The sequence below is a fragment of the Poecilia latipinna genome, unplaced genomic scaffold (assembly GCF_001443285.1).
Source record: "Poecilia latipinna isolate Pla-1442-1.1 unplaced genomic scaffold, P_latipinna-1.0 Scaffold2773, whole genome shotgun sequence".
Classification (NCBI taxonomy): Eukaryota; Metazoa; Chordata; class Actinopteri; order Cyprinodontiformes; family Poeciliidae; genus Poecilia; species Poecilia latipinna.
The window spans coordinates 26517-41512 of NW_015115389.1; the positions used below are offsets into that span (position 1 = coordinate 26517).

The window sequence follows — 14996 nt, forward strand, 5'->3', positions numbered from 1 at the left end:
TCGAAGCGTTTTTTTTTTTTTTTTTCCCCTTGCTCACTTCAAAGCCATTTGTTTACTCTGCTGCCTCCTGACATTGTCTGTGGTAATTAAAGGAGCGCGCTGAAATTTATGGTTTAATTATACGGGCCTTGTTATGCAGAGAGGACCAGGATAAGGTGATATGCTCAATAAAAATAAATAAATTCCGTACGGGTTTATTGAACTTTTTTTCTTATACGCAGAGGAGGCGTCCCTTTTCAGGTGTGTGTGTGTTCGTGTGTTGCATGGTCGTGCTCGCGCACCCTTATGTATGCAAATGCGTGTCCGTTTATTTATGTATTGCCCCGCAGGACAGCTGCAGCTCAGTGTGCAGTGCGTGAGAGTGAAATATGAAAAAATAAATAAATAAAGAGAGACAGATGAATTGCAATCGATTGGGCGCTGGTTCACTCTATTGATCCCTGAACATGTTAAAGCCTGCTGTACTCCATGAAGGCACTCTCAGTCAGTAAGCCCCTCCACCCATTAACACATGCTTACACTGTGCATACCGCGCCGCGCTGGACGCGGAGGCTGCAGCTCACATACGGGGGCTATAAGAGAGTGTGTGAGTGCGTTATTAGTGTGTGTGTGTTTGTGTGGGTTGTTGTGCGTGCTCGGTAATGGAGAGTGATCTTGGCTCTGGCCCATGAGCAGCTTCTCTGAACTGATCTTTGAGTTGGGTATAAATAGTGCTCACTCTATAAATAAAACAGCAGCACCTTTTAGTCACTCACACACACACACACTCTCTCTCTCTCTCTCTTTCTCTCTCTTTCTGACACACACATTCAGGTCAGGCCTTTGACTTAATGGCTCTCGCACCTGTCCGGACGCGATCATGTAGACAAATGCTCCCGTCTATACTCTGCCATTCATCCCCGCGTCATTTTTCTAAAGGTCACCGAATCGCGAGTCTTCGGACATATTGACGTGTTTACACGAGTGCGTGACCCGGACCGACCTTGTTCTGGTTGAGCATCAGATGTCTGACACAAGATTTCAAAATGTGCTTTCTGCCAGACGTGTCGCATCCTAATCAAACTTCTGTGTGTCTTACTGATGGACCCATTCAGTGAATTAGAACATTATTGAAAAGTCCATTATTTCAGGAACTTTATCTCTAGTTGAAAACACATTATATTGATGAACTGCACATAGTCTGGTGTGTGTAGTTGATGGATTTTCTGCTTAAAGTATTGCAAACATGACATTTAAAATTAGAATGTGACATTAGACCAATAAAAAAAATTCTGCTTAATTCCAGCTGAAGGGTTATTTTCCAAAAGGCACTTCTCATCTGACAAATGAGCCTCATCAGAAAGTACATCCTAATTTATTCAGTATGACTGGAGTACAACAATGTGAACCTGAAGCTTAGATTTTTCGAATTTTGTACGAATGAAAACCTCAAAAGTGTGGCATGCATTTGTATTTGGCAACTTTATTCCAAAACCCCAAAATGAAATCATGTGTCATTATATCCAGCTGTTCTGTGTGAGCCTCGGCGGTGCATTGGAGGCAAACAGCAAACAGGTTGGCTGTTTAGAGAAGTTTAGGCGTCTTATAGATACTTAAACTTCGACAAGATGCTTTGAACATTATGTAAAATAATGCTCAAGCCATTATTCTACTTGGAATAGCATATGGCTCAATTTTCAAACCTGCCAAGACACGGTAGTCCACCTAAAGTGACAGGAAGACTAAAATCTGATGAGGCATCAGTAACTCAAGAGGTAGATGTTTGTCGTCTGTCTGTCTCAGTTGTGTCACTGGGCAAGACGCATCAGTTGCCTAGCCTGGTTGTCAGAGGGTCAGGTGGTTTTGATTGTATGGCAGTCTGTTAGTCTTGTCCAGGAAATTTATACGTGAATGGGTGTATGACTGATCCTCTGGATTGGATAAACCACTATTCAAGCATTGGCCGTGTACCAATACCATGAACTCTCCATTGCCACCATGAAACAAGGTGGTGGCAGAATCATGCTGAGCTAAATACAAGACATTCCTGGACGGACGCTTGTTAGAAAACCTGCCTGAGCTTTTTGTGAAACATTATTTAGATGCGTAAAGCTGGAATAATGGCAAAAAGGGTTCTTGTCCAAAGTGTCGACTCGATAGGGCTGAATGCAAATGTATGCCACACTTTTCAGATTGAATGTGTCCTTTTTCTCCCTCTTCACATTTATGCTTCTTGTTGACCTACCATATAGTATCCCAACAAAATGCACTGAGGTTTGTGTGAATATTGCTAAAAAAGAGTGTGAACCTGAAACCTTTCTGGGACATTTGTGAAGTTTAAGCAATGCCAACTTCTACCCTTGACGTTGAGTTGAATTTGCCGCTCCAGATTTGGAGCAACCTTCTAGAGACTGCAGCCACCGCCTCGTCACCCTACCTGCTCGCGAGGCGAAAACACACAGTCTGCTGTCGGAAGCATCCGCAGCATGATTTTCCATAATGCCACAGGCCAAGTGTAACTCAACATGACTTGAAGCGTTTGCATAGAGCCACCAGTGCGAACGATTACCAGGAAAGCCGGCGGTTAGCTCGCGGAATATCTGCCAATAAAATAGCATTTCCACACTAATCCTGTTTGCACAGCACTTATTCACTTTCACACCACTCTTTGCATCAGTCTATAATAGCAGCTGTGTGTCTGAGGAGCAACGTGTCCCATCCGCCGCCGTCTGCCCCAGCTCAAACTCGAGCTAGGGGTGTTTTTTTTTTTTGTGAAACGGCGGGGAGGGGCGGGGAGATAAATTGGTACAGCGAGCTGGAATGCTGCAGTAGTTATTTAAGGCCCTGTAGGTGCTGCCTAGGCCATATGCTCCCATTATTCCGCTTGGGAGGGGCCCATGTGGGCGTATGAGTGAGGCTGAACAGAGGAGGGGAGGGAGGGGCTAGTGAAAAGGAGGAAGGTAGCTGAGGAATTATTTTAAGGAGAGCTCTCCTATCAAGCACACGAGGAATTTTAGGCAGGGAGAAGCCTTCAGATGAGATTGAGAACGAATTAGCTGGGAAAGTAAACGATCACCTTCGATCGCTCACCATCATCTTTGCATAATCCATCCCGTCCAAATCGGACACAGAGTGTAAGTTGTGAACTTTTGCGGGTTTTTTAGCAGCTAAACATAATGAGGTCTGGATGGAATCCTTCCTTATGAACTTTGTTGGTACTTGTTGATATCTTATGAACTTTTGTTTTCTTTTTTCTTTTTTAAAATGTGGTAGGGATGCACTCATCCATTTTTTTTCACTGCTGGTATTGATACAGATATCTGAGGTTTTGTATCGGCTGATACCGATCCGATACAGAAAAACATTGCTGAATTGTCGTCTTTTTAAACACAGAGGTAACTGTACCGAAATACACATTTATTTATTTAACTCTGCAGCAGTACAACACACTTAAATATACCAATAACTTCACAAGCTTGGTCTAACATGTAAAAACAACTTTTATTTGTTCAGTCAGTGCAATGTCAGTAAAATAAACAATAAAGATGCTGAAACTGACATAAACAATAAGTTTAGTGCTTTGGTCAAACATGTAAACAATAAACTGCAAGAAATTTTTCAAGCGGTTCAGAAAGTCTGATTAGGATTTCTAAATATGATGCAAAATAAACAATAAATTATGACGTCACTCACAGCACAAAGTATAGAAATAGACTGTATAGATGTGCCCCTTTGGGCACATTGTCATCAATACTCAATATCCACAATTTTTGTCAATATCAGGATCAATACATATATTACAATCGGATCAATGCATCTCCATTTGCATTCTGACTGGGATGAAACTCCTGCTCTCCTTCAGTTCTGGATCATCAGACTAAACAGCTTCTCTGCTGCAGATAGCTCAATATTTATCCGTTCGGGAAAACAAGGCCCACACGCAGATTTTTTGCAGTTTGATTCATATCTCTTTCTCTCTCCCTCTCTCACACTCTCTCTCTCGCCTTATTTCTTTCTCTTCCTCCTATCTGCTCTGTCTCTTGTCAGGATGGGGCCCGCGTTCCTGATCAGGGGCATTGCTCTCATGTTAGCCGCTTCACGGGAAGCACATCCCAGCATTCCCTCTGACACGCCGGCAGCGGCATTACCATAATTGGCTTTTCTACATGACGGGACAGAGGAAATAATAATGTCATTTTATTTACAGCCCTCTTGTCCCGGCCCGAGAGCTATCAGCCCGCCCCGCGCCCCCCCTCTTCCTCCCTCAGCCCCCCTCTCTGCTCTGCACCATGCGCTGACATACACCCTCCTCCTCTTCCTCCTCCTCCTCCCACCTTCGCCTCATCTCGCCCCGTGCCTGCGACGGGCGCGGGCCGCGTTCTGCCACGGCGTGTAGGTCAAGCGATGGCTTTTTGATCAGCTCCTGTCCGAAGCCATCAGGGCTGAGAGGCACGTAATGGAGAGCGGGGTGACAAACAGAATCTGGGGAAGGAATAAGACTGCCAGTTTCCTATTAGGGGCCCGGCCTAAACGGCCCCGGCCCTCCCCAACCTGTACCCACCACCTACCCCACTATCCCCTGCCACGGACCCACTCCTGCACTGCCTAAATCACATGAGTGAAGGGGTGCGTGATTGGACATTAGTGCCGCAAATGACTGCAGTGATTGCCCCCTCTTCCCGAACCCACATCAAATAAATAAAGAAATGTGTGTAAATAAATAGAAGGAGGGGGGCGGGGGGAACGTCGGGGAAACGGGGCCCCGGCGGTGGAGGAGTGGGGGGAAGCCGAATCGTTTCATCCCCTATCTCTCCCTCCCTCTCCCGTCTCATCGCCTTTCTGCCTTTCTTATCTGGTTTGTTTGGCTTTGACAGCGGCCAAATGGTGAAGCTCCTCGGGCCTGACAGAGAGTTATATTGATTTAACAACCAGCAGACTCTCAGCAAAGAAAAGGGAGAAGGCAACAGAGAAAAAAATAAAGCCAAAGAGGATGGGGAGAATAGCAAAGTTTTGAAAAGGAGTGATATGTTTCTTGCCAAGAGGCTGACGTGTCTGCTGGTTCTGTTTCATTCGGAGTGTTTACAAAAATCAAGACATCCGATGAGTTACGGCGCGCGAGTAGGAGTGTTGCAGACATGACCCGAACTGGATCGTGTTCCAGTGCGAGGTTCAGCGTCGGTTGGGATTCTAGGCCGTTCAGCATCATCAAAAACAAACCGGCGAAGACGTTGGTGCTCATTGAATCTTTCCATGTTTCGTCTCACAACCACAAGCCTGCATGTTGATAAAGTTGCCTGTTATTGCAGAGTAGAAGAAAAGAGATTTTTTTTCCAGACTTTTCAGCCATTAAAAATCTGATGGTTAAATTCCAGTATGGAAAAAGAATGTTTCTTTGCCGCTATCGTTTTTGGTGGAAAACTATCATCCTGCCAACGGGGCAACATGGTGGTGGCAGCATCTCGGATTGGGATGCTTTTCTTCTGCAGAGACAGGGAACCTGGTCAGAGTTGCTAGGAAGACGAACGAAGATAAAGACAAGGCAGTTCTGGGGGAAAAAAAGCTGTAAAGCAGAAGACTTGAGACTGGGGTGGAGGTTCCCCTTCTAGTAAAACAGCAAACCTAAAGATACAGCCAAAGCTACAGTGGAATGGAGCATGATTGTATCCAGCTGAGAACGTGTGGCAATGCTGCAAATGTCTGAATAGCAGTAAGAAGCTTGTTTCTATTTGTAAAAACAACATTGCACTTTACAATTATACACCTCCACTGAAGTAGTCCTTCTGGAACACTTTCATTTATATAATAATAAGGACAGGACCCAAACACATACATGGATTCTTTTAAAAGTTCTTATCCAAGGTAATGGGCGTATCTGTGTTATTCTTTGTAGCTGGAGACATAGAAACCTTTGCAAGTGCAAGTCAGTGTTATTGTGCGGTAGGCTATTTTAAGACATCTCTATAGCATATTCAGCATATGACATTTTTCAAAAAGCTTTATGTGTTTTATTCAGATTTTATGTAATAGACCAACACAAAGTAGAGCGTAATTGTGAAGTGGAAGGAAGATGTTGTATGTTTGCAACATCCGTTTTCAGTTTTTTTTTCCCCCACCCACAGATCCTCAACTGGAATTTGACTGGGTCACAGTAACACAGGAGCATTCTCTGCTATGAACCGTTCCTTTGCAGCTCCGGCTGGATGTTTAGGGTTGTTCTGTCTGCTGGAAGGGAGAACTGCCTTCTATTTACCTGCTTCAATCTGCCCATCAACTCTGATCAGCTTCACTGTCCCTGCTGAAGAAAAGTGTTGTCACAGCACCATGCAGCCTCCACCATGTTGTTAAAGCTCCCACACACTTCATCTGAAGTGTCGAAATGGAAAATTCATCAATTTTCAAGTGATGAAAATTGTCACTTTATTCGACATCAGGCCTGAGTCAAACTATTTCCACAGACCTACGTGCTAAGTGTTGTGTGATTGGTCAGAAGTTTGCTATTTTGTGTGGTTTTTTCTAGAAATGCACACGGACAGCAAAGTTTATATTTCTCTTGAACTAGTCAACTTCCACTATCCGGTTTTTGTATCCAGACCAAACAGGAGTAATGTTGATGAATGTTTGTTTGACACAGTGAGCCTTTTGTGCGATTTCTCTTTTTCACTAAATAACTAGTCAAATGGCTAAAAAACCCAGGATTGAAATTTCATCATCGTTGTGCTCAGAGAAGGTTGTCTGAACAGAGGACATAGGGAGAGAATGGAAAATCTGGTGCGTTGGTGGCGTGACTTATACTGAAGCAAGGTGGAGGGCAGTGTGTCTCCTAGGTGGTCTGTGCCATTGTATGAAAGCTGTGTGCAAAAACAAACATGCCAAAACCACATTACCCTTCATCCACTGCTCACCTTTGAATGAAGTACATAGGAACGTTTAGTCTGTTTAGGGTAATGACCTTTGTTTTGGATGTAGACCGCAGGTCTCCAACATTGGTCCTCGAGATCTACTGTTCTGCAGGGTTTAGACGCAGCTGAATCAAACGATTGAATTACCTTGTCAGCATACCAGCAAGTTTGGCAAAGACTTTCTAACAAGCCATTAACTGATTCAGCTGTGTTGGAGCAGGGTTGCATCTAAAATCTGCAGTGCAGCAGATCTTGAGGACCAGGGTTGGAGGCCCCTGAGGTAGACGTCTTTTCCCGTGAGGTGAAAAAATACCAAGGGCTGTGAGCACCTGTGCAAGAAACTCGGCTACAAAATAATTTTGTGTCTTATTGTGTTCCTCTTTGTCAATACAGCATTAGTAATAGATCAGTGAGAGAGGGGTGGTAACATGTTTATGTATTTTCTGGGAGTGTGATGGTTCTGATCTGGCTTGGCTGGTGGCGGCCTTGATCGCTGCCGCTTCTGACAGCGATTACGCCGTGCCGTCCTGGCCGCACTGCCGCCTGTCTACTTGACGGCGGCGTGTCCCCGAGCAAAAGTGACAGGCGCTTTGGCGCTTGTGCAGCTGGCCCTGCTCACAGGCATCACCCACTCTGCAAACCAAACCACCAGGGACGGCCCCTGCCAGCCCCGTGCCCCTTCCTTGAGCCCCGTCCTCGTCGCTGCCGATGCTCGCTGTGCCTATGTGCGCCCAGAACCAGACAAGAGGGCATGGGAGGTGGAGGAAGTGAGAAGCCTAATCTGCTCGCCAGTCAGAAGCATGCATCTTCCAAGTTGCGGTGATTGAGCTGATGTGCAGCTTTTGATATTCTCTCTTCATCACGTGCCGTGTTTCATCGTCCCGTCCGAACAGATGCAGATTAAGCGATCAGGCTCACGCTAACCACATTTCATCACTAATATCGCTCGCTGGTGGCGTGCAAAGCCGCCCACTTTGCTGCCTGTGATTCTTACAGATGTCGGTTGCTGCCAGTCTTTTGTCTGCATGCTTTTGATATCTCCTCTCTTTGTTGTTTCCATGACAACATGGCAGGACAGGAATTGATTGACAGGGATCGTCAAAGGGTTCCCTGGTGACCTGCTCATCGCTGCAAGCCCCTCCCTGGCGCATTTTGGGTTTTTTTGTCACTCACCCAGGGATATTTCTGATCCGCCGCCTCTCAACCTGCTCTCTGTGTGTGTTAAACACTGCCAAATATTGGGGTTTAGCTTCTCTTTTTTTTTAATTATTTCTTTTTGGCTACAGCAGACATGAGTTGCTCACGTAGGTAATTCCTATCGCATGTTTGCACTGTGCCGCCGAGCTGGTGAAGAGCGGACAGCCATTCTCCAGGATGCGTTTGTGTATTTTGTTTTTTCTTTTTTTTTTTTTTTTTTTTAAATGGCTGATGCGTATTGATAGCCCGCTTCTCTGGCAACATGTTATGGGAGAGGAGAGGTGCTGGAACAGAAGACGCTCTGCAGATGTGTTGTAGGGAGAACAGCACATAATGCTAATCTGCTGTGTTAGGGATTTTCAGGAGTTTTAGAAACTGTCTCGGTCTCAGTCTGTCAGTTGGATTGAAGCGCAGCCAGGTTCTCCTGTAGTGCTCTCATTTCACAGAAATCTTGTCAGGCGTTAGGGGAGTATGTTGCTCATTTGGGGGAGGGATGTATCAGTGGGTACCCGGCGAACTCAGACTTATAGGCAACATTATGGCTGGTGGCTGCTGGGTTCGCGTTCTACAAGCAAACGTATGAAGTGTAAAAAGTGCATACACAGATATGCACGGGAAGGTAAACGTGCGGACAAACTCGCATTTACAAAGGCGTGCACGCGCGCGCGCACACACACACACACATGCGCATCATCATCATCATGCAGTCACAGTTGATGGTGCAGCTGCTCACCTTCCCCCACCCCTTCCTCCACCCATCTCCTCTCAGGCAGCAGTAAATGGTGCCAGTGTATATATATCAGGTATTATGTCCACTTAGATTATGATGTGACAGGTTAGCGTGCCGTTTGAAGTTGACAGCACATCTGTTTCATCAGGAGAGACTGATACTGGCATCTAGGACTCACATCTCACCATGCAGGAAGGAGATAAAGGAAGAAGCTAGGGGGCTGTCTTTCCTGTCTCCCTGCTTCACTCACTTACTCCTCTCCCTATGTTTTTTCTTTCTCCCTTCTACAGCCCTTCCCTCCACCACCTCCTCCTGCTTACTTTTCCTTTCTTCCCCACATCTTTTCATTCACTTATCCCTTCCTTACTCGCTCGCTTTCTTGCTCTGTAGCTTACAGATGCTTAGCTAACTACCACAAGCATGTGGATGCACACGTCTTTTCCAGGGACGGGTTTTGTGGCCGATTTCCGGTTACGGAATTTACATTTTGAGCTATCTTTTAACATCTACGCTTTGCCTGATTAGCATTCACGACTCTTAGTCAGAGATGTGTATCCTACCTTAACTCAGATGTAGGAGACTCATTCGACTCTTAAGACATTTTGAAGACTTAAAAGGATAAAACAGGACAAGTTTGTTGTTTTACTCTTAGCCTTCTTGTCATCTGCTGAGTAAGATGTCAGAACGTTCATTCTTACTTTTTTGTGCTTCGTCTCACTTCATTTTTAAACTCCTCGCTCGTTCTAAAAATAACTAGTTTTGAGTCTCTTTCCCATAGTAACAGCTTCCACCCAGAGGAAGGTTGTTCATTCACTTTACAACCGCAAAGCTTGACGACATGCAGGTATTCTGCATTCAGGATTAGCTTTAGAGACCAAGATTGTGTGTGCAAACAAGGAGTTTGACTTCAGTGTTCAAGCTTAGATTTACAAATCCAAACTTGTTTTCCTTCACCAGTTTTTTTGTAAAACGTTAACCTGCAGATACAGATTTTAGCTAATTCCAGGTCTGGTTGTGGTAAAGGGTAGGCTAACCATTTGTGTGTCAGAGAAAATTTGCAATGAAATTACAAAACGAAACATTCGCTATCACTAAATTGCATAATATATTGGGCAGCTAGCATAATTAGCTGTATTCCTTCATGAATTTAGAGCCTTTAACTGTCACCCTCAAAACACTTGCATGTAAGTCAACTAGACACTGGACACCGGTTAAGGGGTGTTTAACCAAAGGGCTGCAAGCATGTTACAGGACAGTAACATGTTAGTTGAAAGCTGAAAACTCAAAATAATAAAACAGAACAACTTTGGTGCAATGCATTTAGCCATTATGTTATCTAGTGATGTCTCAACCCCTGTTTAAATCAAGATGAATTGTGAATGAGTGTATGAATTAGAAATAGCTGTCTTTCAAATGGTTTCATACACATTTAACTTCTACTGTTTTTGGTAAAAAGTAAAAGTGCGAGTCTCCACACCAGAGACTGTGCATCCTGTCTCTGGACAGTGTGGTGCATTTACAGGTCAGTAAAAACAACGAGCTTCGGGTCAGGGAAGATAAAGTGGAACATTTTCTAACTCATTTCTTCATACATCTATGAAAATCAACTCAAAATTTGTGAATTACAAAAAGCTAGACTATCTCCAAAGTAGAATTTTACTAATTTCAGGTACGAGTTTCTGATGGAACTTAAGTGTGTGAAGATGTGGACTTTATGAAGCCTGATGAATAAAATGAAGTAAAAACATTGGAGAAGAGAGAAAGAGAGGGGGGAAGAGGAGTTGAGCATGCAAGCATGCAGCTGGGCTAACAAGGCCAAACAGCCAGTGATTTCCTGGGGAACATGAGACACGTGTGGAAGAATAGATAGCCGAGAAGGAAAAGGACAACTGTCAGAAGCTCAGCGATTTATTTTTCCCTTGGAGGCTTTTTTCACCACTGCCTCTCAGAGCCACATGTGTGTAAAATACACACAAGCTCACGCATGCATACAGTCACACACACACACACACACACACACACACAGACACTCTGGAAGAGAATAAAAGCCTGCATTTCCATCATTGACTATTCATTCCTTGTTATTTTGTCAGTGGTCCTGTTAGTGTGGCGTTAATTTTTAATTTCACCGAGCTGACCTCTTTTTTTTCCCCCTCTTTCTCTTTTCTGCATTACAGCATACATGCCCGAGGATGAGCTTAAGGCAACCAGTCATGACGAGGAAGAGCACCTGCAGGATGATGGCCTCTCTTTAGACGGACAGGACACGGAGTTCCTGTGCAATGACGAAGAGGAGGATGCGGATGGAGGCCAGCCACCTAGCTACAGAGACTCTCCACTTAGCAATGGTACTAACCCGGATGCCGGATATGGGTCTCCACTCAGTGACGCTAGCGACAGACTTGCAGATATCAAGAGCACCTCTTCCAGGGATGGTCAGGAGAGGGAAGGCTCTGCTCCGCCCTACCGTCCCAACAACGGCCTGTCTTTCCAGGACAGCCTGGCACAGATGAAAGCCGTCTATGCAAACCTCATCTCAGATGCCTCTTGGTCTAGCATCACAATGGACATCATGAAATCAAAGCCTGCTGCAGCCGGCAGTGTCAACACTGCCCACACGACTCCAGAGCCTGTCTCTGCTGTCTCTGTCTCACCGACTACAACCACAAACAAGAGCAGTGTGGTGAACATGGCCAACAGTCACCACAACGGTAGAAGCTCCACCAACACTGTCAACCACACAGGCAACGCGAGTGCCAACACCAATGGTACGACAACTAGCTCCGCAAGCAGCCACAGCGCGACGAGCAGCAGTGGAAGCAGTGCCGGTGGAGCCAGCAACGGAAGTGGTGTAGCCTATGACTGGCACCAGGCAGCGCTCGCCAAAACTCTTCAGCAGACCCCATACCACCTTTTACCTGAGCCTAGTCTCTTCAGCACAGTGCAGCTCTACCGGCAGAACAACAAGCTCTACGGCTCTGTTTTTACTGGTGCAAGCAAGTTTCGCTGCAAAGACTGCAGCGCCGCTTATGACACGCTAGTGGGATTGACAGTTCACATGAATGAGACGGGCCACTATCGCGATGACAACAAGGACAAAGAGGAGGACCAGGGCAAGCGCTGGTCCAAACCACGTAAGCGATCCTTGATGGAAATGGAGGGGAAGGAGGATGCTCAGAAAGTACTGAAGTGTATGTACTGCGGCCACTCGTTTGAGTCCCTACAAGATCTCAGCGTACACATGATCAAGACCAAGCATTACCAGAAAGTGCCTCTCAAAGAACCCGTGCCAGCCCTGGCTACTAAGCTGGTGCCAACTTCAGCTAAAAAACGTGCTATTCAAGATGTTATAGTCTCTCCATGCTCCCCAGACTCCATCCATGCTGGTAGTGGTGGCGGTGGTTCTGTGTCTCTTGGGGATATGGGCAAAGATTCGAAAGCTACCGCTAACCCCTACGTGACGCCGAACAACCGCTATGGCTACCAAAATGGTGCCAGCTACACGTGGCAGTTTGAGGCTCGCAAAGCGCAGATCCTTAAATGCATGGAGTGTGGGAGTTCACATGACACACTGCAACAGCTGACTGCCCACATGATGGTTACAGGTCACTTTTTGAAGGTTACAAACTCTGCATCTAAGAAGGGCAAACAGTTGGTCTTTGATCCAGTGGTGGAAGAGAAGATTCAGTCAATCCCACTACCACCGACCACCACCAGACTCCCTGTTCCCAGTACTGTAAAATCCCAACCAGTATCCCCTGCCCTCTCCTCTGGCTCTGAGGATAAAAGAGAGGTGTTAGAGGATGAAAAACTTGAAGGATGTGAGCCTATTGAGAAAAAAATCAAGGAGGAGAAAGATGACGCAAGTGAGAAATCAGAAACTGATACTACATCTTATAAATACCTTAGAGAAGAAGATCTGGAGGAAACGCCTAAAGAGGGTTTAGATATACTAAAGTCTCTCGAAAACACTGTATCCAGTGCCATCAGCAAGGCCCAGACGGGCACTCCCACATGGGGTGGCTATCCTAGCATTCATGCTGCCTACCAGCTGCAAGGTGCAATTAAAAGTTCAGCTACTGTTCTTCCCCCAACCGTCCAGAGCGTTCAGATGCAGCCAATGTTTAATAGTGGGCTACGAAGTCTTGTGAGTGACTCCAACTCCGTCATCCACTCCCCTCGTAGCCCTTCCTCCCCGACTCTCCTCAGGAGTAACGTCACTGCCATGGAGGAGCTTGTTGAGAAAGTGACAGGAAAAACTGCCACCGTGAAGAAAGAAAAAGAGGAAAAGCTGGTCAGTCTAGAGCGTTGTAGGCCACCGTCATTAGTGAAATCGCCCTCTCCTGCACTGAGAGAGCAGAGAGAGCAATTACCGTCCCCAAACGACCTTTCTGTAGGTAAACTGTCCGGCCTGAGAAGTATCAGCCCAGGTAGTGTAGACTCTGAGCTTATTTGTAAGAAGGAGCCCAAAGAGAGTCTGTTGGACGGCCACAGCAACACTTCAAAAAATGGCTCAGAGGCATCCCAGTCTCCAGTAACAAATGGGAACAGTCTTGGCATCATCACGGACCACTCACCTGAAAGTCCTTTTATCAACCCTCTGAGTGCACTCCAGTCAATCATGAACACGCACCTGGGAAAGGCTTCTAAACCTGTGAGTCCAGCAGCGGATCCGTTGTCCATGCTTTACAAAATCAGTAACAGCATGATGGACAAACCAGCTTTTACCCCAACTCCTCAAAGCAAGGCGACTGAGCCCGTTAACCACTTTCAGCTGTATGAAAGTAATGACCAGCCCATAGACCTGAGCAAAAATAAGGCCACCACTAATAGCAGTACCAATACCAACAGCAGCAGCGTGTTGTTGACCAACAATAGCGTAAACGGCAACAAGCCTCTTATCTCCCTCCCTGAATCTGTCTCCTCTCCTCTGAGAGAGAATGCTCTAATGGACATTTCGGATATGGTGAAGAACCTCACAGGACGACTGACGCCCAAATCGTCAACTCCCTCCTCCATCTCAGAGAAGTCTGATGCCGATGGCAGTGCATTCGAGGATGCCCTGGAGGACCTCTCGCCGGTACAGAAGAGGAAAGGGAGGCAGTCCAATTGGAATCCTCAGCATCTTCTCATCTTGCAAGCACAGTTCGCCTCTAGCCTGAGGGAGACCCCAGAGGGCCGTTATGCAATGACCGACCTGGGCCCTCAGGAAAGGGTCCACATCTGCAAATTCACAGGGCTCTCGATGACCACCATATCTCACTGGCTGGCAAACGTGAAGTATCAGCTGAGACGGACTGGGGGCACCAAGTTTCTCAAGAACATGGACTCATGCCAGCCCGTGTTCCTCTGTGGTGACTGTGCCTCTCAGTTCAGGACTCCCTCCTCCTACATCAGCCACCTGGAATCTCACCTGGGCTTTAGCCTGAAGGACCTGTCCAAACTGTCAGCGGAGCACCTACGGGAGCAGCAGGCTGCCTCAAAGGTGATCACAGACAAAATGACATTCGGCAGCCCACTGTCAGCCTTGACCACACCGGAGGACGACACGGGCTCTGTGTACCAGTGCAGACTTTGCAATCGGACATTCGTCAGCAAACACGCAGTCAAACTGCACCTCAGCAAGACCCATGGCAAGTCTCCAGAGGACCACCTGGTGTTTGTCACTGCTCTGGAGAAACTGGAGAAGCTCGACAAAATGGAAAAAGTTTAATCAAGCAAATCCGTGAGCTGCTGAGGGAAAAGACTGACAGCTGTGGAACTGACTAGAATTTCATTGCACTAAAATGACATTGTTCACAGTTACTGCACTGGGCCGAACTGAGCCGCCAGAAGAAAGAAAAAAAAAAAAAAACGAAAAAAAAAAAAACAGTCTTACTATTTTTAGTTGACGACTGCCTGACTGGACCATTTCTTTCAATGTTGTTTTATTTGTTTTGTTTTGTTTTGCCAAGCTTTTTTACACTTATTTTGTAAAATATTTATATGCTATTTGTCTGACCTGTGCATGTATTTTAGTGAAACAAGGTTAAACATGAGATTTGAATCTGTTCATGGCAAAAATACAACTACTGCTTCGATGGCGAAAGTGGCATAAAATTGGTGGAAGTCAGGACTGTGTAATACTTGATATCAAGAAGAGGAACAATTAAATGTGTACGCCAAAAGAATGAAAGGAGGATGTACCCTGA

The 14996-nt window shown here is 45.9% G+C and overlaps 1 protein-coding gene across 1 annotated transcript in view; it reads left to right on the forward strand.

The window, feature by feature from the left end:
• Positions 1 to 14659, forward strand: part of LOC106939108 (teashirt homolog 1-like) — a 34256-nt gene extending 19597 nt beyond the window's left edge. Inside the window, exon 2 of the mRNA XM_015021403.1 lies at positions 10983 to 14659. Coding sequence (XP_014876889.1) covers positions 10983 to 14518 — 3536 coding nt within the window. The 3' untranslated portion in view covers positions 14519 to 14659. The remainder of the gene's footprint in view (positions 1 to 10982) is intronic.
• The last annotated feature ends 337 nt before the right edge of the window (positions 14660 to 14996 follow it).